The sequence below is a fragment of the Plectropomus leopardus genome, chromosome 9, assembly GCF_008729295.1.
Source record: "Plectropomus leopardus isolate mb chromosome 9, YSFRI_Pleo_2.0, whole genome shotgun sequence".
NCBI lineage: Eukaryota > Metazoa > Chordata > Actinopteri > Perciformes > Serranidae > Plectropomus > Plectropomus leopardus.
The window spans coordinates 19,688,998-19,715,133 of record NC_056471.1 but is presented as its reverse complement, the minus strand read 5'-3'; the positions used below and the strand labels follow the sequence as shown (position 1 = coordinate 19,715,133).

Genomic DNA, 26,136 nt, shown 5'->3' with positions numbered 1-26,136 from the left:
TTCTGACAGTTGAATAAATGATGGTTTTCTTGGAAAACAGCTGATCCGTTTTTCACAAATTTGTAGGCCTATAAGACATTTCAGCTTGGGCTTCTGCTTTCGAGGGTTACCAATCTTTAAAGGAACTTTGTGGTTTATTGCCAGTTTTAGCCCATTAACCAAAATAGCTGCAGTGAAGATTTAGTTCCTTTCCTTAGAAGCAAATTGCAGAAACTTTTGAGAAGGATTTGAGAGTTGCTTGAGACAGGTCATTACTTCATTGTGGATTTTGAGAAAAAAACTGAATTAAGAATTCTTGGTATTTTTCTGCATGTCAGAGGTTTCTGTTTGGCAGCAAACTCTTAAGTCTTACTGTAGATGTCTGTGCTTGTAATTTAATTAAATACCAAAATAATTAATTGTTGAATAAATTTGATCAATTTGTTTATTTCAGCTTCTAAGATATGACATTTATGGTTTTCTTATTGAAAGGTGAGAACTTTTGGTTTTTGGACAGTTGGTTGGACACAACAAGAAGTCTAAACACATAAATCTTGATTCAAGTTCTGAAGTGCATTTTTTCTTTCCATTTTTGTTATTTTATTTATTTAAAAAAAACCCTATTTCCTGAGATTTTATTCAGTATGGAAGAGTATCGAAGTTATGCATGAGGGGAAAATGAGAGGAGGAAGTCAAAATATCAAAAATAAATTTAAACTTACAGCATGACCATGCGTAATAATAAATCAGGAGAGGATGTTTTGGTTTTTGCATTTTGGAAATAAAGGCAAAATGTTGAGAATAAAATCTAAATGGCGAGAATAAGCTTAAATTTAGATAATAAACTTGACATTTCAATGTTAAAGTCGAGCTTTTAAAATAAATCGGTCTACTAGAGTTGGAGCATTTGGCTCGCTCTACAGAAAGCCTTTTGTCGATGAATTGGTTAAATTGTACTTAAGAATTGGTTATATAAACGAGGAAATTAAATATAACAAACAAAAAACCCAAAAGCAAGAAAGCAAAGTCCTTAATTTATTACTGTACCGACTTAATTATTGACATTCCAACTTTCTTCTTAAAATTTTGACTTTACTTTCCAAATTAAAATAAATAAATTAAAAAAAATAAAAATAATAATGCTAATAAATCACACACTCTCCCTCCATACCTATTTAATGATGGATTGAAAAAAAATCAACTGACTGAACAATATTATAGATATTATATATGGATTAACTGTCTCAAACATGTTTTAAATTCTGCAAACTGCCTTGAATTAAGGACATTTATTTTAAAATTAAAAAATGATGCAGTTAAGTCTGCAGCAATATGAAGTACAGGCTATAGAAATTTGAAGTTGATGAAGGGATCATGTAAAAGCCTCAGTTTGGCCCCCTGTGTTCACTCTGCTCTCTGTGTGATCGACCTGTATTTGTTGTTGTTGGTTCTTTCACACGCTGCAAACACAATCCCTGCAGCTGATAGGTAATCACACCTCGGCAGCAGGCCATGACCGCCGCTCACCTCTGTTTCATTTGGTGCAGATCGTTTGTATTAACCATGATTCAGCCTTCAGCTGCACACAGGTGCTCTGTCTGCTGCAGAGATTACAGACGGTGTGTTATTGTTTCCACAGAGATAAAGTGTGACAGCCAGGCATGAATGTGCTGCTGCCATGTCTCTGCCAACGCATGTCCTGTCCTCCAAAAGAAACTCACCCCCTGCCTGGAAATTTCCTCACTTGATAATAAGCTGATAAAGGCTGCTCCTGTTTTCACCTTTCACACAGTCAAACCCAAAATATACAACCTGAGACACAAGCACGCACACACCTCGTTGTTCGTACTGTTTCCCTTCCAGTCACCTCATCATTTCAGCCTCATCCGTGAATGTACTTTATTTCCTCTGTAAAACACGACTGTGCACTTCAGCTCGTAACAGAACAATGTTGGAGCAGAGCTGTTCATTGTTTCTGCAGGGAGGGCCTGGTGGAGGTGGATAAGCCAAAATAACAGTTCAGGAACATTTTGGATAGATTAAAGACAGACGGTTCGAAGACAGAACAGAAATAGTGTGCTGTAAAGAGTGAAACAAAGAGAAAAAGCGCTACATTTTCTCCTGACACGGACATGAAGAACAGGACAGGGAGCCGTGCGTAGTACAGTAAAGTTGGTCAAAAATTTTAAAAGCACAAATGACCTGAATGTGTGTGGTTTGAAAATTTAGTGTTTCCTGTTTTTGTGTTTGTGTGCACAAGATGTTATCACTTCTCAGGTGTTAAATAAATGCCAGTGAGACACATTTCAAGATTCATTGTTTATAGAAACTCTAATAAAGCAGCAAAATACATTAAAACAAACTACTCCAACAATATACATCAACCATTCAAACTTTATACATCCATCTGAAATATTTACACACATTCAAAAGGTTTGCTCAGTAGCTAAAGAAATAGTTCAACCACCAAATGACCGTTTGTCCATCAATTACTCACTCTGTGTTAGATTAAATTCGGCAAGAAAACTTTGTTTTTCTCACATATGTCTGGCAAACGAAGAATCCAAAAAATGAGAAAATTCTTCATGAAATGAAAATTTAAAGGAACAGGGGTCCACTTCTCAAAACCATCAAAACTCAACCCACTTGCTAGAAAAATGTTTGCATTGTACGATTGTGCACACCATGGATATGGTACATTTGCACATTATTATGTAGTGGATACACTGCCGTTAACGTTAAAGATCATGTTTTGGCTTAACATGATTTGCAATGAAAATGAATTGCAATTTCTCATCTAAAAAAAAAAAATTCTTGCCACTCTCTCCGCTGGAATATGCCCTGGAAACACAACATTTTTGTTGTTTGTTTGTCTCCAACAGTGGTCTGCAGCTTAGCATGCATCTCACCTAAGTGACACTTGTCTATATGGTTTTCAAAGCCAGACTCCATTGGCAAAAACAGTAATTTTACCTCGCTGAACACAGGAGCTGCAGGTCTACTACTGCCTTGAACAGTTTTTTGTGTTATTGTGTGACTTTATTGTTTTAAATGGTGAGTTTAGATTCACCAAAGTCACATAATAACACTATCAATCCAGGCAGTGGTAGACTAGCAGCTTCTGTGTTCAGTGAGGTAAAATCACTGTTTTTGTCAATGGGGTTTGGCTTTGAAGAGAGCAGAAATAAGTTTCACTTTCAGGTCAGTTTACTGTTGTAGAGGGCTGTCTGTTTGGGAAATACAGAGCATACAACTGGATAAATGAGACTTGTACTGCATCAGAGTTTGCAAATGGCTTTTCAGATATAGTTTTGCTGTTGCTAAACACAAACTCTTATGACTTAAAGTCATCAGGAATTTTCTTTGTTTTTGCATTCTTTGTTCACTTTGAAGGTATGTGAGAAAAACAGTTTTCTTCACAAATTCAACATAACAAGGAGTAAGTAATATACAAATGATCATTGGGGGGATGAACTACTACTACTTAAAACAAAGAAAATACTGTTACGCTCAGTTTTGTTTTTAACAGTGACATGACATCAAACATGATTCTTTGTTAAATAAAGGCAAAAAATATTTTTTTCTGAATGAAATGGTTAAACTCGATGTTGTGAAAAAGTTGTAAATGTAAACAAAGTTGTGACCACAGAAGAAATAGCTTCTCTTACACAAACAGCTACATGTAATATATAACTTTTAGTGCTCTGCATAGCAAATAACTTTTTTTTTCATCGCTTGTCAAACTCCAAATTAAAACCAGGATATATCATGATACTAAAATGTTGCTGTATGGCGTTGGCGGGTTTGCCTGGTGGTGTCAGAGCCCCTGCTGTGTGTCACAGCCCAGGACCTCCAGACGCAGGGCGATGTCATTGATCCAACCCCGCGGGTGGATGCGGAGGTAGCGACCAAACAGAGGAGGATCAAAGACAGCGAGAGCTTCGTCGTCTGGATCGCTGTTTCCTGTGAAGATCTGAGGGAGATAAGAAACACCAGATGGATAAAAGTACTGAACCAGCACTGAAAACTATGTGTCACTAAAACATGAAAACACACTTTGATAGGATTCCTTTGGTGGGTTGTCATCTCTATAACACAGAGTGACTCATTCTCCTGTGTGATAGTGAAGGAAACTCTGAGCTAGGCCTTCTGCATTAATGATAAATTCAAGGAGCAAGCGAACTCAGTGAGGAACGTTTTAGTCATTGCACTTTTATTGGACTCTTTTAATGGAGCCTTACTCAGACAGGAACCTGGTAAACTGAGATGTGTACCTTTTCTCTTTGGGAGTTCTCCTCCAGCACACTGCTCCAGGAGTGATTATCATGACTGAAAGTGACGGAGAACTCCGTCACCATCATTTGTGTCAACAGTGATCGTGCTCCTTGGGTTACGACTCCCGTGATGCGTTTTACTTTCCCCAAATCGACCTGAAGCCACTCGTGGGGGTTGTTGTTCTGAAGTAAAACAAGGAGGGAAAACACTTTTAGATATCAGAAAAGAAAATAATAATGAAAAAGAACGACGCCAAAAAACAACATGCAAACAGGTATACAGGGTATGAGTCTGTTTTACAACTAATCTCACTGAATTTTTTTCCCTTTTTTCAAAATTCTTGTGGTCTCCTACAATCCTTTAATCAATGATCCTACAGCATTAGACAATTAAGACTCAACGCTTTTTAACTTTTTTAAATGCAACTTGGAATTAAATTAAATAAATGTTAGACAACCTACTAAAACTTTCTAGAGTGGAACATGTGAAAAACAATAAACATTATATTTTCATAAAAGCATTGATTTTGTTTGCCTTGAAAAAAGCTTGTTAATTTGTCATTTAACTGGATGAGTTCTTGGTTCCTCTGCATGACGTAAATGTGAAAGGCATTTTGCAAATGATTCAAGTGACAGAGTTATTTTGAGATGTTACAATACATTACAATACAAAAAAAATCATAATATCCTCCTTTCCGTGTCTTTGCATTTATAAGACTTTTGAAAGATTGATTCATGACACCTTAATATTAATTAAGGCCTTATTTTCAAATTAATTGATGTAATGCCTTTTAAGACTTTTGAAGGATCCACAGGAATCCTGTCTATAACAAAAAAATAAAATATTCTTTTCCTTTTTCTGTTGTCTCCAAATTAGAACTACACAATATTACAGAAGGACGGGATTATGAAATAATATGACTGGAAATACAAAACCCTTAAGTGTAATGCATTAAATAAAAAGACAATTTCCTGAAATGGAAAGAAATAGATACCAGCTTCTACATAAAGTAGAAGGAGACAAAGTAAAGGAAAAACAAAAACAGATGAGGGGAACACTGCAGCACTTCCTCTCCCACATCACTATGAGACCATTAGGAAACTTATAAACTAGGAAAGTGTTTCTGGCAGCGCTTCTTTTTTTCCACTGACACGATGCGGCTGCACACAGCAAACCCAGAAGAACTGTTAATGCTGGTATTATTATTATTTTTAATCATTTTAACTTATTTATCCACAGTTCATTAAAAATATGTGATTTTAAAGGGGACACATTATGCTTCTCCTATTTTCCCACTTCCCACTTTCACGCCTTCACAGCATGTCAAAATGACGTCAGGGAGACGTTGGACTCTTATGTTGGATTACTGGTTGACTGTATTTTCATTGTCTAACGGCGTTTGAATTTCAGGTTGTGTGGACGTTCACATTATGATGTTTTGTAGACTTTGGGTTATGCTGTCCAGACCTCATGTTCTAAATAAAGTTATTCTTTGTTACGATGATGGCGTCATTTTAAAATGTTGGATTTTTTGTTCGGACAAATCACTACATTGAACAAACAAAGTAAACACTTTTGTTTTTGCTCCCACTTTTCACAGGTTCAAGTTAAGACTTTTTTTCATTCACTCAGTAGATCACAAATTTGTTTGAATCACTGTTATCGCACACTTCTCCTTTCCCCAAATAAACCTTCCACCCAAATGATCAAACTGCATCTTGCAGAGAGGCTTTTTATTGTGACCATCCTAGCGCACACCTGTGTGGTAATCATGTTGCGTAATCAGCTTAATAAACCACACCTGTCAGGGGGATGAATAATCTGGCAAAAAGACACAGATTTTAACAAATTTGCGGCCAAACCTTGAGAGAAATATATACTGACTGCACCAAAAACTCTCAGATTTTTAACTCAAACCTGTGAAAAGTAGGAACAAAAAACAAAAGTGTTGGGTTAAATTTGTGTTAAGTGAATAAGTGTAAACTATTGTTAGTATTCTGCATCAAATTGATGTTATTAAAAATGATGTTGGTATTAAAAATAAGCATAATAGGTCATCTTTAACTGTACAGAAACGGTTGCTTGGCAACAGGAGCCGTCAATTTTAAAACCCTATCTAAAATCAAACCTCTCCCATGTTTATAAACAAGGAAAAGTCAATTAAGGTCATCCCGTTTGATTTGTTTCCTGGAACACATTATTTGCAGGACGTTTTCCTGTTTAGACTGATGTTGAGAACAATGAAAAACCTGATGTTGGCTGCAGCTGCTGTTAAAGCTCCTGCCGGTCATCTGTTTAGGTCATTGCAGCCCTTCAGGAGGCCACATTCAGATAATAGTTGGCCCACAGTGGCTGACCTCTGTCCATGGATTACAAGTGCTGCTATTTGACATGTGACCTTTAATGACATCTCAACAATTTGACAGAGGGACAGCTCACACCTCTACACTTCAGTGCTGCAAAGTGTGAACCCGATAAGCTGAGAAAGAGGAAGCGAGGAGCGATTACAGAACAAAATAATAGCAAAAGCGTGATAAGTCGTATTCTGCACATCCCTTTTTTATATCACAATGTGAAGAAGTGAACAATATCACTTTGTCTTCTCAAAGTAATCATGTTTTGTCAATTGTTTGATTTTTCTATTTTTAGAAAATAAGTGCATAAGACATGAACAAAACCCCCACAAAAAAAATTTTTTTGAAGCCCTGACGAAGACCGGTGGTCGTTGAAACGTGTTTTTTTTTCAATGATTTAGCCTTTATAATGAAGTTTTTTGTTTTTTTTTAATGTAATTCCTCCTTATTTTTCATGTTTTTCATACTTTTGGAGTGTCTGGATTTACCTTCTGTTTTAATCCTGCTGGTTCCTGTTTTCCGTGAGCACCTGATACAAGTTTGTAACCTACTTTTGATTATAGTTTACAGAGAAACCAATCATCTCTCTCTTTTCTCTAAGTATTTGGCTTTTGTTTGAAATCTGGTGTTGGCAAAAAATGTTGTTGCAAATTTCCTGGCCATTGTTGGTGTAGTTAACTTGTTCATTATATTTCTGTGATGTCACCCCCACTGAATGTCCTGCTCAATGGGTTAAAAAAGGAATAGTCAAATACTGATGTTGAATAGCAAATTCTGATTTGACGGACATAATCGTGAGTCAGACACAGTCCTAATTCATCAAGAATTTTCTCTGCTTTCGGATTCTTTGTGCACCGTAGAGGCATGCAAGAAAAACAAACTTCTCTTCACAAATTCAGCGTAACACAGGGTGAGTGGTTGATATAAAAATGGTCATTTTGTGGATGAAGCTACAGTTTTTGTTTTTTTTTGTTTACCCTTGGCCTCCAGGCATTGGCGCCGCCATCCTGATGTAGGCGAGCGAGGCTGGGACTCCAGGTACGCAGCAGAGATGAATAAAATGAGGAGGCGCTGAAGCTGCTGTCATTAATCTGCCTCCTCTGGAGCCCGAGAGGAAGAGAGCAGCCTGAACACACACAAACACACACAAACACACACAAACACACACGGCAGAGTCATTCTCTGCCCTTTCAGTAAATTTAAATCTGTGACAAATTTTGCTGCTGTTGCAACTCACTGTTGAGATCGCAGCCCAGCAGCTCCAGACGGAGAGCAGGCTTCTGTGTAAAATCATCAGGCTGAATCCTGACGTAGCGAGCCACAAATGGTGGAGAAAAGGTGTTGTAGTTCACCTTGGAGCTGTCCATGTTGCCAAAAAGTACCTAAAATGAAAGTCACACAAACCATTCAGCTCACAACTCATTATCTGAAGAATAAATTCCTTTGTTGCTGTCAAATGGTAACTGTAATAGATCTAGACTCTGTGAACCACAGCAGGGGACATACATCGTTCTTCCTGGTTCTGTTTCCTCTGTATGTGGTCCAAGTCTCCTGGTCCAGGCTGTAGGAGACTTTGAAGATTGTAATGTAGTTCTCCCTCAGCTTCGCCCTGACTCCCTGCGTCTGCACACCGTGCAGCAGGGTGGGCCTCAGAAGGTCGACCTAATAACACACACATTACATTAAATTTCACTGTGTTCTGTTTCTGTTTTACACATGGTCATTACAAAGAGAATATTTAATTTAGGTCTTTCATCGGATACACAGGACATCAGAGGTTGGGAAAGTAATCGATAATGCGTAGTAGTACAATATTTAACGTCGCAATATTGCATCAATACACAAAAGAAGCAGAGTATAAATTTTTTTATCATATAACTTATTAATATTACAAATGCAAATTAAACTTTTGGTATTCTACTAGAACAATAAAATCAATTGCTTTTTCCACTAGATATATTTTGCCTCAAGAAAAAAATGATTAAAATGGAGAAACTTCATCTTCAAAACTTTATCTTGTCAGATAAAACACTTTGCCCATTTTTTTCCTTTAGGGACATAATTTACTTTTGCAAAATAAATTGAAATATATCACAATATATGTTACTGCAGTAGGATACTGCAGAACATCTAAAATTGCAATAATATTGCATCATTACTAAGGTATCATGATGATATTGCATTACTGGGCCTACTGGACCCTAAATATTCGCTCATTCATTCATCAGCCATAATCGCTAATACTGTTGAGGGTTGCAGGGGGGCTGGAGTCTCTCCCTGACACTGGACAAAAGTCAGAAACACCCTAGACAGGATGCCAGACTATCACACGGCTGACACATAGAGACAGACAAACATTCACACTCACATGGACACCTACAGACAAGTTGGAGTCACCAGTTTACCTAACCTGCATGTCTTATGACTGTGGGAGGAAGTCGGACAGCTGCTACTACTATTACTAATAATACTAATAATAGGCTGTATATCTCACCTGTAGCCATGAGTTCTTGTCTCTGCCTATCCAGGCATTGATATAACCAGTCTGCTCCAGCCGTGCCAGTCTCGGCTCCCAGTTATCTGGACAAACATGAGTAAACACAGATTCAGCTCAGTGTGGGTCATTTCCAGGCTTTCATATTTCATAAAGCTATCTTGGCAGCCACAAGACTGGGGCGTTTTTATTTTGAGTGCACTGGGTTTTAGTGGTTAGCACTTCCTCTCTCTGGAGGCACTGAGACTCTTCTTGCTGCGTTTTAAACGACAAACATTCTTACCTATGTGATCTGATGCTGTGATCTGCGAATCCTCGATCCTTCCTGACTTCATTCCCAGAGGCATGACACAATCTGCATGTCAGTGCGAGAAAATTCCAGCTCAATAAAGCATGTTAAAATAACAGGTGTACATACCTATCTCTTCAAAAAATACCCAGTTTATGTGTAATTTACACATGTGGACAGCACAGAACTATATTTTGTCTGTTTTTACATTTCTGGAAATGATGACTTGTGTGATTCTACAGGTTTACCTAAGATATTTGACCATGCAATATTGGAAGGCCTCATTATTTTTAAAAAGCCCCATAAATGTCACAATAACAAAATACTTCTCCCAAAGGCTCTGACATAATACTTACAATGTGATGAAACACTCTGTAGTGCAGTGACAAGAGTTTCTACAATAAATACAACTGTCATAATAAAAGCTTGTCGTGTTCCTCAAACAACTCCAACTGAACTGTGATGCTGGAAAAGTGAAATGTTTCATCTAATAGTGGCCCTTAAAGTAAAAACAACTTCTCAGCCTTCCCACACTAGTGTTTCCAAGTGTTATTATTATTGGCGCTGTGATTGCAAAGACAACTGGATCGCTTTCAGTGTTCATCAGAGCAACAACCAAAGTTTCCACAGTTACTTTTGTTGTTCCACCGTTCACCATTTCCACTACTTGAGTTAGTAATTGCAGTATATTGATACTCTTTGGTAATTTGGGATGGCTACCAAAAGTTACTGGGGAAAACAAAAGTGCTATCCTCTTTCTGTGTTGGTTGCACAATGGTTCAGTGACTTCCTTAATTTTCTTCAGAGACTGTACCCGGTGGCAGACAGAAGTGCACAGTAAGAGCAAGGCCTATAGGAAACCAATCTTATATCAAATTCTGTTACCATTTTATCGTCATACCATTGTACAATCAAAATTTACTTAAAGCTAAAAACTTTAATAATAAAATTAGGGGGAAACCAAAATGGGTACAAAAATCAGCTACAGTAAACCCACAATGAAAGCTCTGATTATCTACTAGATTATATCGATATTACATGATAAATGTTAACAATATCTAAACATTTTTCACAGCATGTACCTACCTCGGTTATAGACCAGTAGTTTCGCCCTCATGCCGGCCAGCTGGTACTCTCCTATAGTGCACTCCACCAGCCACGTGCCGACTGTGGGGGGTCTCATCTCCACCGTGCCAAACACTCCTGGGTGACACAGAAAAATGCAACACATTAAGAAATAGTGAATAATCAGGTTTTCAAAGTGCAAGTAAGCTAATTATTTAAAACGAGATGAAAAAAAAGAATGCTTGATTGTTTTTAATGTGGTTAAATTTGTTTAGTTGGTAAAAATACTGTCAGGATTCATGGAATAAGGAATCGGGAATGTGCTCTTGGGTCTATTCTCAGGGCTTTTGTTGAATGAAACTTTGCCCAAAAACTATGAGTCTAAAGCCTTGTTCGCATGGGGCTAGTATCACCATGTGATTTCAAAATCACCCCCACATCTGTGTTTCATGCAGCACATTCACAGGGAAGACTGTATTTTACTTGAATTTACTGACCTTTTCCCCAAATATGATGTGCACAGTCATATGTAATTCTACTTTACACAACACAGAAACACTACACAGCACTTCTGCTGTGATGCATAGTGCTAGCATCCTTTTTTCTTTCTTAAATTTAGGTAGAATCAACACAACTGATTCTGTCACGTCATCCAATTATCATCTTTTGAGATTTCACTCTTTTGATTGATTTGATATTTTTTGTGAATGGGTCTTGATGTTGTGTAGTAAGATGAGCCTCCTGTACCAAAAATGCTGTCAAAACTTTCATTCATAATTGCCAACGCAGTCTTTGCAATTCAGCAAGGAAAGAGGAAGAAACAAGGCACATAAAAAAAAACAAACAAAAAAAAATGCCAACTTGCGTCAGACTAATATTTTCACATGACCTGTGTGTGTGGCGAAATATGTAGGTAATTTGTGGTGAAATTTGTACTTGATATATCACAGACATGGCAGATTTGCAAAGGATTAAAATCACAGATGATCTCAGCAAGTATTACAAATTACTAGAAGTCCCCAGATAATGCAAGTCCCCTGAAATAGGCCTCTGTTGATATTAAATGTGTATTAGGAGAGTAGTTCACATAAATTACTTTCAACATGCAGACTTGTCTGTGGAGTATAATCAGGCAAAATCAGGCTGATAAATAAATGTAGCTTTAGTCAAAAATGTGTTTTACAATAGCAGCATTACTCTACAGGATTCTGGAAAAAACTTAGACTCAAATCTGCTAAATGTTTGTGCAAATGCAAAGTTACACATCAGCATGTGTTAATGTGTGTAATGTATATAAATGTGAAACACAATGTGTATACATGTGTGTGTTTACCAGGGAAGAGGTTGTAGACACCCATGCGATGTTCCTCTTCGGTGTGAACAGTGAAGGGCAAACCGTGGAAGTGGACAGCGTGGTACTCGCCGTCATTTCCTACATTCAGCAGGTGCCACCTGACGGGCTGGTGCTGGGCGATAACCAGACCAGGAAGTGTCTCAGCCACATAACCATTTATTGCTATGGAAAAAAACGTAGGCATTATTTATGAGGAAGATTTGTACGCTCATTACAATGTAACATCAGCAGTTAATCTTATTTTCTCCACCTGCAAACTTATTGCTGATGTGGTACCAGGTGTCTTCGGTGTTGGCCTGACAGGGTGGAGCACAGTGACGCTGCAGGTTCTCCTCCAGGTACCAGCTTTTAGTTTCATCAAAGGTGTGGAAGAGAAGGGCGAACTCCTGGATATCTCGCAGCGTCTTCCGGAGCGTACCGGACTTACAGATCACCAGTGGACCAATCAGACCTGAATGAAGGTCCCTCTCCTGAAAAAAAAGTACAAAAATATTATAAATATATTTTTTCCATATTATTTATTTAACTAAAGCACAAGATTTTTAGCATTTATTCAAAAAAGATGAAATTTTAATCAATGTGGAAAATGCTTTTGTGATTGTCACTTATTAAATGAGTTTGGATTTTATAGAATGAATACAAACATAGAGAACATGTTGTATATCCATGGATAAGATAAAATGGAATAAGTTAAAAGTGAAGACACACCTTATCCACAGTGGAGTAGTAAGCCCCAGTCTTGCAGTCAAATTCCGAGTTTGTTGGTCCTTGTTTTTTGGTTATTTTCAAGTTGTAGGTCCGCACCTCCCCAGGAGGAACAGGCTCTCCTGGGACCCCGAGTGGTGGAAATGAGGGATTGGTTTGAACCATGCCAGCCCCCTGGCTGCGGTCATAAACTCCCTGGAAGTGAAAGGAGTAAGGCCTCGACGCCTTGTTCTTAAAGACCACCTAGAACAAGACAGAGAGGGTAAAGTTATGTCACCACGCACCGATAAAAACATCAGAGACCGTTTCGAACAGAAAGCTACTGCACATCGTCTAGTTTTATAATTCAGTTGTTTCATGAAACATCAGTGTCCACGTTTCAATGAAATTAGACACTTCTGTTTTCTTTTTTTATTGCTTCACTGCAGTGTCACTCACAGTGAGGAGATCCGAAATCTCAGCTCTGATGAACGGTCCCATGATCCCGAGATGTTCCTGGGGCTCTCCTCTGCCTACAGGATGTTGGAAGTCTTTATCGCTGTAGGCTCGAAACACCACCTTCTTATACTCAGGCAGGAACTTCCTCATCCCTCGACGCATCTCCCTAAAGGAAGAAGTCAAATCAATATTGCTGATTCAGACATTAATTAGATTAGATCACCATCATTAAGCAAAAAACATGTCTTTTTCCTCTTTGAAATCATTTCTTCTTCGTAACTGTGAAACATTCTGAGTTCTTCGGCTAGAAGAAGTTTTCAAAAGTGTAAAAGTGTGGACACCCCCCCAAAGAAAACCCCAAAACAAATCATTCAAAACATTCAAAACAATAAACTTATATTCCATCGGTGGGGCAAAGTTTGTTTAATTTGCACAGGAAGCTGGATAAAATACTATTCCTACCTGGGTTTGATGAGCTGGTGTGGTTTTCTGATGCCGTAGTCCCAGGTGATCTCCTCTGCAGCTATGTAATAGTGTCGATATTTGGTCCCTCCGGAGCGCAGGTCCATGTAATCTGTGGCAAACATGTCTGCTGTGCCATTTACCTGTAATAAAATGTAGCATTTGTCTTGGGTGAGGGGAACTGTTTCAATTTGTGATTCGGTATCCACAATGATCGGTAAGCACTTAAAGAGTAACTTTAGCATTTTTAACCTGGACTGCAGTTTTAAATGTTTGTGTGGCTAATTGACCAATGTGAAATACATTTACTAAAAACTGGTCCAGTTTGAGCGACAGCACGGCAGACAGCAGCAACAAAACAGGCTGAAATGTAACCTCTGCGGGCATGTCTGCACCGTCGATTCACATCCACTAAAAGTGCTGTTTTGGTGCTGACAGACTCAGACTGTTATTCTCAGTGTCTAACAACATTACTCAAAGGATCACAAACAGAGATAAACCTATTAAGATCATTTTTCTTTAGATGAAATAGCCCCTGAAATTGCTATCTCAAATATTTTCATTCAAATAAACTCTAATTTTATTATCATCAGACACACTTCATTCAAAGTCGTCAGGCACAAAATAAAACTCACAAAAACCATCTTGGATTTCCTTTCCTTCCAGCTCTGGTTTGGTTGAAATAAACCCTTATTTCACCCAGTTAAAATATGCTGGCTCTGTAAATGATAATATTGATGTTCATGGAGTCTGGTGAAACTGGTGATGGCTATTTTGTGGCTGTTTCTGGTTTATCAAAATGGATCTAACTCTTTAACCCTTTGAAACCTTGATCACTCTTCACGTGCTGCATTCAGATGCATTTCACAAGTATTTAAACCTTTGAACCGTAAGCAAATTGGTTTTATTTCTTTTGGAAAACATGGGGAAGAAGGCAATGAGCAACCTGGCAGAATTGTCTTCATGGCAAAAAATGAATAGATTAAGAAAATTATTTTTAACAAAAGCTAAAGAAAAATATCAAGAATACATTATTCATAATTATTGTAATTATATATTTAAAATTGTTTTACAGGAGTATTAAAATCTTATAAGTAAGTTTTTTCAGGTCATTTCCTGCCCAGGTTTCAAAGGGTTAACAAAAAGGTCTATCTCTGTAGGGATGTTTTCAGATACTTGGAATACCAATCTGTCAGTCTGTCAGTGGTACACACACACACACACACACACACACACACACACACACACACACAGAGAGAGAGAAAGTAGTACCTCATCGCTGTAGTCATCGTATTGGAGGGACAGACTGATCCCTGCCGTGTCGTTATCAGCGGTGCGGTTGTACTGCAGACCCGGCAGATCTCCTGTAAGTTGTTCAGGTTCAGACTGAATGTGGTTTTGTGACACTTCTGAACTAATTTGCTCTACAGTTGAGGATTTGTCGCTCAGCTGGCGATTGCTGTTCAGCAAGATCTCGTTGCTCTCTTCAAGGTCTCCCTTTGTCCCGTTATTCACACTTGACATTTCACTCCTCTCCTCAGATTTTACTTCGACACCAGCGTCAGTCCCGTTTCCAGCATCCTCTTCTCGAATCTGTATCCCAGTTCCTCCATCTTCTGCAGACGTGATGTCTTCAACTGTCCAGTTGCCCTCTGCTTGTCTCCTCTGTCTTCCTCCTCTCTCTCCTCCGTCAGTCCCATTCTCAGAAACCGTCCGCTCACTGTCTCTCTCTATTTCCTCCAATATATCCTGAGGGATTCCTCCGTCAGACATCTCGCCAGGGTCTTCTCCTCTCGGTGCTATCGTCACTTTCTTCATCCGACAAACTGACCGTCCTTCAGCTTCCTGGGATTTATCATCAGTGACATTTTGGCTGGAAGCGTTTACTAATAAAGTGTTGTTATTGGCGAGGGGTTTCTTACACACTCGAACCAACACTGTGCGATTTCCATGTCTTCTGCCCCGCGGCTGTAGACCTAAATAATCGGTATAATCAGAGATATCTTCGTCAAGCCCATCATGATCAACTCGATCTCCATCATAGCTATGAAGAACGCTGTAACTGACGCTCATCCCTCGGTTCTTGAGGCTGCCATCATAGGCACTGATCTCCCATTCACCTGAAAGAAGACATAGTTAAAAATCAAATGACTCAAGACAAGAGAAACACTCTGGCAGCTCCAATTCTCCGTCAAAACTTGATTGGGTCTTGGCCATAATTTCTCATTACTCTCACACAATAAAAATAAGCAAGTATCAAAAATAAGTATCAAAATAATAAATGAATGAGTTACTTCATATTTGGGTGGTGCCTCCAAAAAAGTCAGTCTTACCCATCACCTCCATTTCCATGGGAACGGTTATGCCAGTCATGGGGAAGAGGGTGAGTACAGACTGGTAGAGGCCTTGGTGCTGAAAGAGGTTTCCGGTGAAGTAAACAGAGAGGAAGTCACTCTGGGTGCCCACATAGGCCACATGCCAGAAGGCGACGTCAGTTTGAAACGCCACAAACTGACGTCCAGCGAACATGGTGCCGTTTATACCTGGAGGTAAAGGAACAATCACAGATATTAAATTAATTGTTGGATTGCTCAATGCATGATGGGCTGGGTGCACAAACAAAGACATAACAAATATAAAAACTAACAGTACAGTAATGTCTCTCTTTGCAACAATGCATCAAATAAAAACGTGAGAACGATGTGACAATGTGAAAGAGATTGATTGTAGCGGTGAACCTACTGTTCGACATAACAACGTAAAAGGTAACAATGTGTCAGTGTTGCACTCACTACTTGTGTATGCTGCCCCCATGTGGCCAAAAAATGCAGTTTTTGCAGGTTCAAATCTGCATAATTTTGGCTCAGAGCACATCTCTTATTTTATCTCATATCATTCATTCTGTCAATATTTCATTGTTGATTATTCCACCAACAACTGTTAAATAAACTGAGTACACAAAAATAACCCTGAGGTGAACTTACTGTAAATGACATTGGAGTCGTAGAACTCAGGGCCGGTGACGTTAGAGGAGTTTTGGCTTGAATGCAGCATGCTTTCATTGAAGTACCAACTTCTGTTTTCATCAAACACAGCAAATATCAGGCTCCACTCTCTTTCTGGGCCCAACTGCAGGCAACAGTAGATTCAGTAAAAAAGACATGGGGTGTTAAAAAACATTAGTGCAGGAGATACAACATGACAGCTTGTATTTTTAAAGGATTTTGAAAGCATTTTTATGCCTCGATGCATAAAACATTTTGGGTTTGTCCGTCCCATTCTTGTGAATGCCGTAACTCAACAATGCCTTGAGGGACTTTCTTCAAATTTGGCACAAACGTCCACTTGGACTTACTGATGGAGTGATTAGATTTTGGCGGTCATACGTCAAAAGTCAGGGTAACTGTCACCTCAACTGTCTTTTTCTTGTGTACGCACTATCTCAAGAACACTAGGGTATTTTTTTGTTCAAATTTGGCACAAACATCGACTTGGATTAAATGATTATTAGATTTTGGTGGTCATAGGTAAATGTCAAGGTCAGTGTGACTTAATCTGTCTTGTTCTTGTGACATCTCAAAAATACCCTGAAGGATTTTTTTCAAATTTGGCTTAAATGTTTTCTTGGACTTAATGATGATCAGATTAGAATTTGGTGGTAAAAGGTCATTGTGACATTTCATCTGTCTCATTCTCTCTCACGTGAATGAGATATCTCAAAAAGGCTTTGAGGGAATTTCTTCATATTTGGCACAAACGTCCACTGGGACTCAAAATATAAAGATTAGAATTTGGTGGTTGAAGGTCAAGGTCAATGTTACCTCATGAAACATGTTTTTGGACATAGCTCAAAAATGTATATGTAATTATGAGAGAATTTCAAAAAAATGTCTAATAGTATAAAATTATGAAGACATTTTATAGCCATAAGATCAAAGGTCAACTTCACTGTGACATCATAATATTCTGCATAAAACACTTTTCTGAGCATTGTTTAATGTCACAACTCTGTTACAGGCCAGATACTGAATTTGTGACACAAATTTTGGATGTTCACCTTGAAACTGTGCTGACTGTATAAATCTCATGTGCTGCTTGTTTGAAGATGTAAACTGTAACTTGACTTGGTTTGTGGAGGTAAACAACCACAAGACAGTAATTCTAGTTTGAAAATAATCCTCTCACATGATTTGCCTGTAAAAAGCAGCAATTCTGCAAGTTCTATGAGGAGGATATTTATCATTGCAGAGATGTTCTTCTCACCAGACGTCCTCTGAAGTCCATGGTGTCTGACTTGCAGATAAGCAGGGTGCCCACCAGTCCAGAAGCCAAATCCCTCTCTGGGGAGATGGTGCTCTGATACAGCTGGGTCAGACACTGGGGGTCTCCCTCCAAGGGACCATCATCTGTTGTTAGCTTCCAAACGTAGGTAAACGTCCCATTTGGAGGCACTCCCATGGAGCGCAAGTCTTTCTCTGCAGCTGTTTAATTAGATGAAATTAGATGAAACTTTGATGGTAGAAATCTGACGAACTGCAGCAACAGAAAATAAATGAGAAGAGGACCACTCAAGGCAAAACACCAAATAAGAAAAATAATACACTTATTACTCAAAGGTCCAAATCAGATTTTTTTTCAAGGAAAGAGGTCAGGAACATTTGGTGACAACAAAATAACTTTTTACTAACTCACTTTTAAGCAACGTACATTAAAGCACAAGACAGTCAAGATAGTTACAGTGTTTTGCAAAGACGTGCCCCTGCCTACAGGAAGGCTCCTCAGTGTTGCAGTCAGCACTTGTGACTCGGCCGTCATGAAACCATAAATTACAGGTTTTAAGAATATTTGCAATTTTGCACTTGAATATGCTAGAAACAACAACAACAACAACAGCAGACAACTGGTTTGTTTATGTTTTGTTAGCACTGCTTGGTCTAATGACTACTTCATACTTAAACTTAGTCCTATTGCAACACTTTCACAAACAAATGGAGGCGTCTGCTGCACACAACGTTATTCGGTCTACCTCAGCATCTACGGTTAAAAGTCCGCCAGAAATGATGGATTTGGATCAGGCTCAGTCAGAGCAGCTGATGGTGGAACATTTTTTAGATTGGGATTAATGCTGATGAGGAGGGGAAGGAAAACTTTTGCATGTCCTGAGCACCACTTTTGTCTTTGAGTGAGCTTTTTCATCCTTACGTTGAAAGGGAAGCAAAGATGATGAAATTTCTAGTAAGAATTCTAGTCGTTTTCGTATTTGAGTGTGAACAAAGATAATTTGTAAAATGAAAGGCATGCAGAGAGATTTTTTTTGAAGGAGGGGAAGAATATCTCTTTTATAAAAATGTTTGTATATGTGTAGAAAAAATCCTTATCTGTTGCTTTATGTTCATGCCTGAGCTTACCATTGGCAGATCTGTGCAGTGGATAGATCCTGGTGAGGCCATTCGCGTAGATGTTGAAAGGGCGACTGGCCATGTTTCTGAGAGTGATCTGAAGACACAAACCGAGACGTCAGCAGAAAGCCATACAAAGAGCTCACAAGTGATATATACGTTTGCCTCTGTTATCTGTGATTGACAAGTTCTCTCTTTTTTTCTTTTTGTAGCTTAATTTTGATCACGCGCAAAAAAGGCAACTTCTGATATCTTCTGTCCAAAAACATTTGACTCACGTGGATTTGATCGTTGACTTTTCCCTTCAGGAGTGGACCCAGCAGTGTCCTGTCAGTGTCTGGGTTCTTCCTCTGAGTGAAAGATGCGTCTGTGTACTCCACATATCTCGCCTTTTTATACGTGTAGCCCAGGTGATGGGGAGCTGCAGGCAAATATCCAGACTGCAGCTTACTAATGTGTCAAAAGAGAAAAGAAACAATCAGTTCAGTTCAAATCTACATTTACTTTATGTTATTCCTCTTCCAGCCCCTACTCTGAAATTCCCACCTGTCTGTGGGTTTTAGATGAGGGGCGTAGCTCCATGTGATCTCTTCAATGGCGATGTAGTGCTTCCAGGTTCGAGGTAGCTGTCCCCTGCTGGATCTCACTTGCACTTGTGGTTTTTTAGGGTAAAAGCTTATGGTGTTGAACAAATCCTCGTCGTCGTCGAAGTCTTCACTGCTGTCCGTGTGTTTGACTTTACGCAGGTCGGGTCCCGGCAGATTGACAGGTTCGGGACAATTCTCCACCGTGAAGACAGCGTTCATACCGTCTGGGTAGAGCAGTAGTAGCACAAAAAACACAAGAGTTATCATTTAAAAAGAGGAGGTGACGCTGATACAGGTTGTCCGAACCTTACAGGCTTTTCTTACCATGTCGGTGAGCGTATATCTGACAGCTCATAAGGAAGCGACCGAGAGTAGCAGGTCTCATTTCGGCAGTGATGAATGTCATGGGGGTCACCTCCATGGTGACTTTACGATGGCTCAGCACCTAAACAATAACAATAAAAGTGTCAAAAGTGAGCTTTAGAAGTGCTGGAAGGTGCATTTGGAAGCTAAGATAGCTGCAAGATCAGTCTTTTCATTTTACTCTCAGAGAGAAGCATATTTTCAAAACTGTCCAGCTATACCTTTTTGCAACTGTAAATGGGAACTTTAAATATATCTGCTATGACTCCTCTTTTATGTGAAAACTTGAATTACCTGCAGAGTGTGATCCTGAAACTTAATGGAGTGGATTTCTGGAGCTGTGCCCATCCCAATCAGATGCCAGGACACGTGACTACGTCCCTGACACATTGTCAAACCTACATACAAACAGAGAGAGAATGAGGCCAAAATTCCACAAACCGCTGATACACTGAGCATAGTGTGAGCAACACTTAACATTACTACACGGCTTCATGGAACAAACTCCCTGTCTGTCTGCAGCTGCTCTGGTTCATTACCGGGCAACGTGGAGTTGACATATCCATTGATGGTGTGGTATTCCTTCCTGCCGGCGCTCCTCTTGAACTTCTCTCTGCTCTTCCTCTCTCCGACCTCTCCGTACCAGCTCTTGGTCTCATCAAATACAGCAAACAGCAGGACAAACGCTGTGTTTCTCCTCTGGCCATCATCTGTGAAGGCACCTAGGAAAACAAACAAAAGATCTATGTGATGCAAGATATTATGATATGCTTGCAATGCTACTGTGCAGTCTTTTAACAACCTAATTATTCTCTTTTAAGTCGCGTGAAACTTTGCCAGAAACAACAATATTGAGTTTTGGTCCGCTGTCACTGAACTCATTTTTGTTCAGTGAAGACAGACCAAAACTCAATATTGTGTTCCTTTATACTTGCATGTATTTGTGGGTAAGAAGTTGATGACACATAGTGTCAATTGTTTGTTAATTAATGTCAGAAAAGCAGGTGACTTAAAAACAATGAATGATATAAAGACATAAGACTTAATGTCTATTTGTGAGTGAAATTAGATGCTGTGTATATGTGTGTTGCCCTCCTACACACTGACTTGCTTTGCAGATGAGCAGAGCACCGATGAGTCCGGAGTTTACATCTCGGACTGTGTCCACCTGGGATGAGTAGGAGTAGGTGAGACACTCGGGGTCACTGCTGGTGGGACCGTCTTTAGGGCTGATGTCCCACACATACTCATAGTATCCTCCAGGAGAGACGGCGTCATCCTCCTTCTCCTGGCCCGCTGTGGAGTCATCATATCCGGCTCCTGCAGAGAAAAGACTCAGCATGACTCCTCTGTATTTCAGCAGTGCAGGGGGGTAAAAACAAGAAAACTGGTGTAATGCACGTCATTGATCAAATCTTCACTTATGGTTTAACCCTTTCAAACCTGCGCAAATTGGTTTGATTTCTTTCAAAGACATGGAGATAAGGTGATGAGAAACTTCACAAGACATGTCCCAAAAGTTAGCAAAAAATTTGTAAACAAGTTACTAGAAAATTGACCCGAAATTAAGCCAAAAAAAACAGAAAAAAATACACAAGAATATTACCTAAAATAATGCTGATTTTTTAAAAAAAAAAATACATATGGATTTATTTTATATATATTTAATTCATGTTTTTCTGTAACATAATATTAAATGTAAAATGGTAATAATTGTAAATGTAGTTGTTTTCTGGACATTTTCCCCTATATAAAAAAAAAGATTTCCCTCCACTCTCTTTGAAACCAAATTTTTGGGTAATTTTTCTTGTCACCTTTTACCAATTTGGCAGTTGGTCATTGCCTTTTTTCCCATTTTTTTTAAAGAAATTAAACCAATATGCTCAGGTTTCAAAGGGTCGAATAGCTTGTGAAAGACATCTGAACGCAGCACAAGAAAACTGATGTCTATCTAGGTTTCAAAGGGTTAAAAAAAATCCTACGGAATTCCTCAAATGATATTGCTGGAAATGCAATAAATAAATAAAGTCACATAAAGTTTGGAAAATCGTGTCCTGTGAACTTTCACTATAAAAACCATACATACATACATACATACATCAGGATTCAATGTTATGCTGCTATAGAAAACACACCAAAAAAAGCACTGACTCATGATAATGTGCAATAATGTCATATATCGGACACGCATGCATGCATGCATGCACGCACACGCGCACACACACACACACGCACACACACACACACACACACACACATACAGGCAGTGACCTTTTCCTTCACCCTTAATATAGCACGTTGGTGCGATTAGGTCTGCTTCATGACGCCTCATTCCTGGACGTGACAGGTGCAGATTTTCAGGTTAGATAATGAATTCCATTATATGAATCGACCCTGTGGCAGGAAGACGTGAGCCGTTTACACGAACCGACTGCTTAAGATCCACAGCAGCATTAGGACATATGCCAATGGCTTCTGTGAAGGGTATTATCCTTCAGAAGCTTCCCAGATCAAGGATTTTTACCTTTGCAGTAGGCTGTATTGTAATTCAGAGGCACCTTACATTGGTTATCACACTGTAAGACTGACCGTTTGAAAACAACATGCTGCACCAAGAAGATAATGATAACCGTCGCTCACCGTAATTTCTCAGGAAAGAGGAGGTAACTCTGGTTTTTAATCACTTTAAGGAAAACCTCACCCACAAAATGATAACTTGTGTATCATTTACTCACGAACAGTTCCATTGAATTTGTGAAGAATACAGTTGTCCTTGCATGCCTCCACAGGAAAAGACAAACATATTGTTTTAAGAATTATTAATAATTTATTATTATTATTTATTAATAAATCTATCTTGAACCTTATACCTTATTGATTTCTATAGGATTACTATTGACCCTATGTGAAATTAAGTACTATCGTTGTATGGCATGGCTCAGGTTAAATCCTAAAACCTAAGTAAAATATTACCAGATTTATTAGGAACCAATTCTTCTTTTCCACTATAAAACTATAGTCTACAGTGGCAACACAGTGCAACTCTTATAGTAGGCTATTGTTTTAGAGTGATAAAGAAGACTTGATTTTTAAAACTCAATTTTAAAGTGAGTTTGAATCTGAAATTTGAATCTAAAATACTGCCCCTGGGACAGATGTAAAGCTCTGGGTAGCCCTGCGCTAAAATGATCAACGTCTTCTCCATATTTATCACAGACTGATATTTACAGGAGAAAAAGAAGATATCTGCCAGCTGTGATCGGTTGTTCCTCTTCGACTGACACGCAGTGCACTTTGCTGCCTTTCGAAAGTGGAGCTTTATCTCAGGAAGCAGCCATTGCACCTGAAAAATAGGTGCTTGGGATGCATTTAGCTTTTGCTTTTGAACCCACCTTCAGCATTACTAAAATGCTAAATGTGTGCAGGCCCATTTACTGCATGAGCTGTGTGAGATTTTGCAAAACAATGTTTTGATATAGTTTTGCTGTTATTAAATGCAGACCTGTATGACTTTTATTTATCAAGAATTTTCTCAGTTTTTGGATTTTTCATTCACTGTGGAAGCTTTTGTTTTCCATGAATTCAATGTAACTCAAAGTAAATGATATACAATTACATTTTGTGGGTGAATTATCCTTTAAATGAATGTTCCCGCGCTATTCCTGATTTGACGTTTGTTAGTAGAAATTTGACTTGCATTTTCCATGAATGGCTTTGTCTTTTTGGCTTCCAGAATTATTTCAGACTTCAGCAAAAAAAAAAAAAGTGGGTGAGTCAGAAGATCAGAATCAGATTGCTCCGTAAAGCCCTTAAAGTAGGATTTGACCGGTAAGCTTTTTGCCATTGACTCATCTACGCTGTAACATGGACTTCACATTATAAAGTGATTATGAGTCAAAATGCTGAGTCAAAAAATGAACAAGAGGAACATCATGCTCCTCGATAAAGTTCAGTGTGTGCATGAGAAAATCAGCAGCTCCCTCCATTCAGCTCTCTACCTTCAGACTGTTTCCAGTAGGTGATCCCCAAAGGGCTGATGCTGTAGGACTGAGAGGCCAAGTTCTTGAAGTGGACCACCACCCTGTCTCCAGCCCGCGCAACAATCACTGGGCCTTGAATACCTGCCGTCAGAGACACAATCCATATACATATGACCCACAAAAACTAATCTGAAGATACATGAAAATATTACATTTAGTTATTTTGAAAAGTCACGCAATTATCAAATTTGTCCACAACATTAAAAACAAGTTACTACTGTGCTACAATAAAACTACTGAAAACTACAATCTGATTGTATTTGTAAATTTTTGATGGGTACTGACCACTAATATAAATGTGATAAAACAATACAAACATGATGAGGCCTACCTGTCCACGCTGGTCTTTGCTTGGGGACAGTGTATGTGGAGTCTGTGTACTCTCTGTAAACTGCCTTGATGTATTTTTGAGGAACATCTTTGAATCTCCTCCTAAAAGAAACAAAATAGAGTAGACTGGGGTTAGTTGGCAGCTTTTTAACTGTGTATATAACTGTGACTGTGAATTTTGAGAGGTGACATCATTTTGAAACATTAAAAACTTTTTTTATTGTTAGACATTCCTACTGATGAATTACTAAAAAGTGTTGTTTTTTTGTTTAAGAAATGCCAGATATTCTATCAAATATTCTTATTTTCTGGTTCTTATTTAAATTAAATGTAAGGATTTTAACATTGTGCCATGGGGCTAGTGGGCACAATGCACATTGTGACTTTATTTGCAAACCACCTAGTTGTAGAAAACATTTGTGTTCATGAAAACATATTTATGTAACACAAATCAACTGTATTAATATTACACTATTAATACAAACATGCAGCTCAAAGTGCTTCACATAGCAAAAAGAAGCCCAGACATTATTTAAAGGATTTTTGTTTTGCAAGACTAGAAAATCACAACAATAAGACAACATATACATATATATATATATATATATATATATATATATATATATATATATATACACACACACACACACATATATATATACATATATATATACACATATATATTCATATATACACACACACAACACTTTTGATATAATATATAAAAGTAAAATAAATAAATAAATAAATAGATTAGGGTAAAAATAAACAGCAGGGATGAAATAAGGTAAAAATCACAGATTAAAACTTAAAAGTAAGACTGTCATGTTACTGTTATGTTAATTTATGGTTGAGATATTGATCTTTGATTTGCTGCTGGTTAGAATATTCTAATATAATTTATGCCAGAGAAATAAAGTAGAGTCCAAAGTGTGCAAACCAATCCCGGTCTCCCCTACAGGCTATTAAATTAAATTAAAAAAATCTATAATAATAGCAAAACTGCTAGGAAACACTTAAAACACCCTTTAATCAGCCCCACACATGATTTTAATTTTGCCAGTATTTTAACCAGTTTCTGAAATAATCATCCTAAAACATGAGCCTGTTCCAAGTAGGGTAATTCAACAAAACGTGGCCATGCGGTCTGAAGTTATATCAGTGTGCTACTGCTTGAATTAAACAAATAAATACTCACCTTTGGTCGGACGCTGCTGGCTCCACATCGTCCAGGTAGACATAGTCCCAGCCGATCTCCACAGCTGCTATATAATACTCTCTGACAGCAGCGGCGGACTGCGGCTCCTCTCTGGCGGAGCAGCAGAGCAGCAGCGGCGGCAGCAGCAGCGCAAGGATCGTGGCTTTCATCGCGGTCAGTCAGCCCCACCGTGTCCCGGGTCAAACTCTGCCCGGCTCTGCTGCTCCTCCTGCGGGCTGAAACTTTTAAAGGGAGGGGGGAGGAGAGAGGACGAGTGACAGGCAAGCTGAGGTTGCACGTGTAGGCGCGTGGTGGTTAAAGAGCGCGTGGGTGAGATTGCGCGCGCTCTGCTATGATTAAGTTCAGGTGAAGCTTTACTGTGTCTGGGAAGAAATTTGTCTTTAAACATTATAATTTACTTTCAGCCTTCCAGAAAATAGGGCATTAAACTTATTTTAATATGCGGCTATTAATGTGCTTGTTTTTTTTCTACTTTTTTTTTTTTTTTTTAATTGTCTTTTAATTCCTTTTTCCCCCCTTATTTTTTACCATAATAGTAGGCCCATCGTTTTTAATTTAATACACTACATAGGATTTATCATTCTTGGATTTTATTTTATATATTTATTTTATTATTATTATTATTAATAAAATCTATCTAGTATTTATTCTCACGTTTTGTTTTTTATCGTCTATTAAAAACATAAATGCAATTTTAATGTTTTTTTACGTCTTGTTTAACGTATTTCAGTGCAAACAGTACTAGTAGTTGGATTGCACTGTGTCTGAACGGTGCTGTATAAA

The 26,136-nt window shown here is 38.5% G+C and overlaps 1 protein-coding gene across 1 annotated transcript; it reads right to left on the bottom strand.

The window, feature by feature from the left end:
• Window positions 1-3,578: 3,578 nt before the first annotated feature.
• f8 (coagulation factor VIII, procoagulant component) lies at window positions 3,579-25,767 on the bottom strand. The gene is made up of 27 exons (XM_042493608.1): window positions 25,333-25,767; window positions 24,136-24,236; window positions 23,763-23,885; window positions 20,872-21,084; window positions 20,304-20,486; window positions 20,059-20,162; window positions 19,726-19,846; window positions 19,361-19,625; window positions 19,093-19,264; window positions 18,824-18,911; window positions 17,679-17,896; window positions 16,400-16,544; window positions 15,749-15,958; window positions 14,688-15,535; window positions 13,416-13,558; window positions 12,954-13,119; window positions 12,519-12,758; window positions 12,061-12,280; window positions 11,790-11,972; window positions 10,478-10,594; window positions 9,386-9,457; window positions 9,103-9,188; window positions 8,115-8,270; window positions 7,846-7,990; window positions 7,586-7,734; window positions 4,254-4,436; window positions 3,579-3,952 (listed from the first exon to the last, which is right to left on the bottom strand). Exons 1-27 carry the CDS (start codon window positions 25,500-25,502, stop codon window positions 3,797-3,799), a joined length of 4,977 nt encoding a protein of 1,658 aa, XP_042349542.1. The 5' UTR covers window positions 25,503-25,767; the 3' UTR covers window positions 3,579-3,796.
• Window positions 25,768-26,136: the final 369 nt, after the last annotated feature.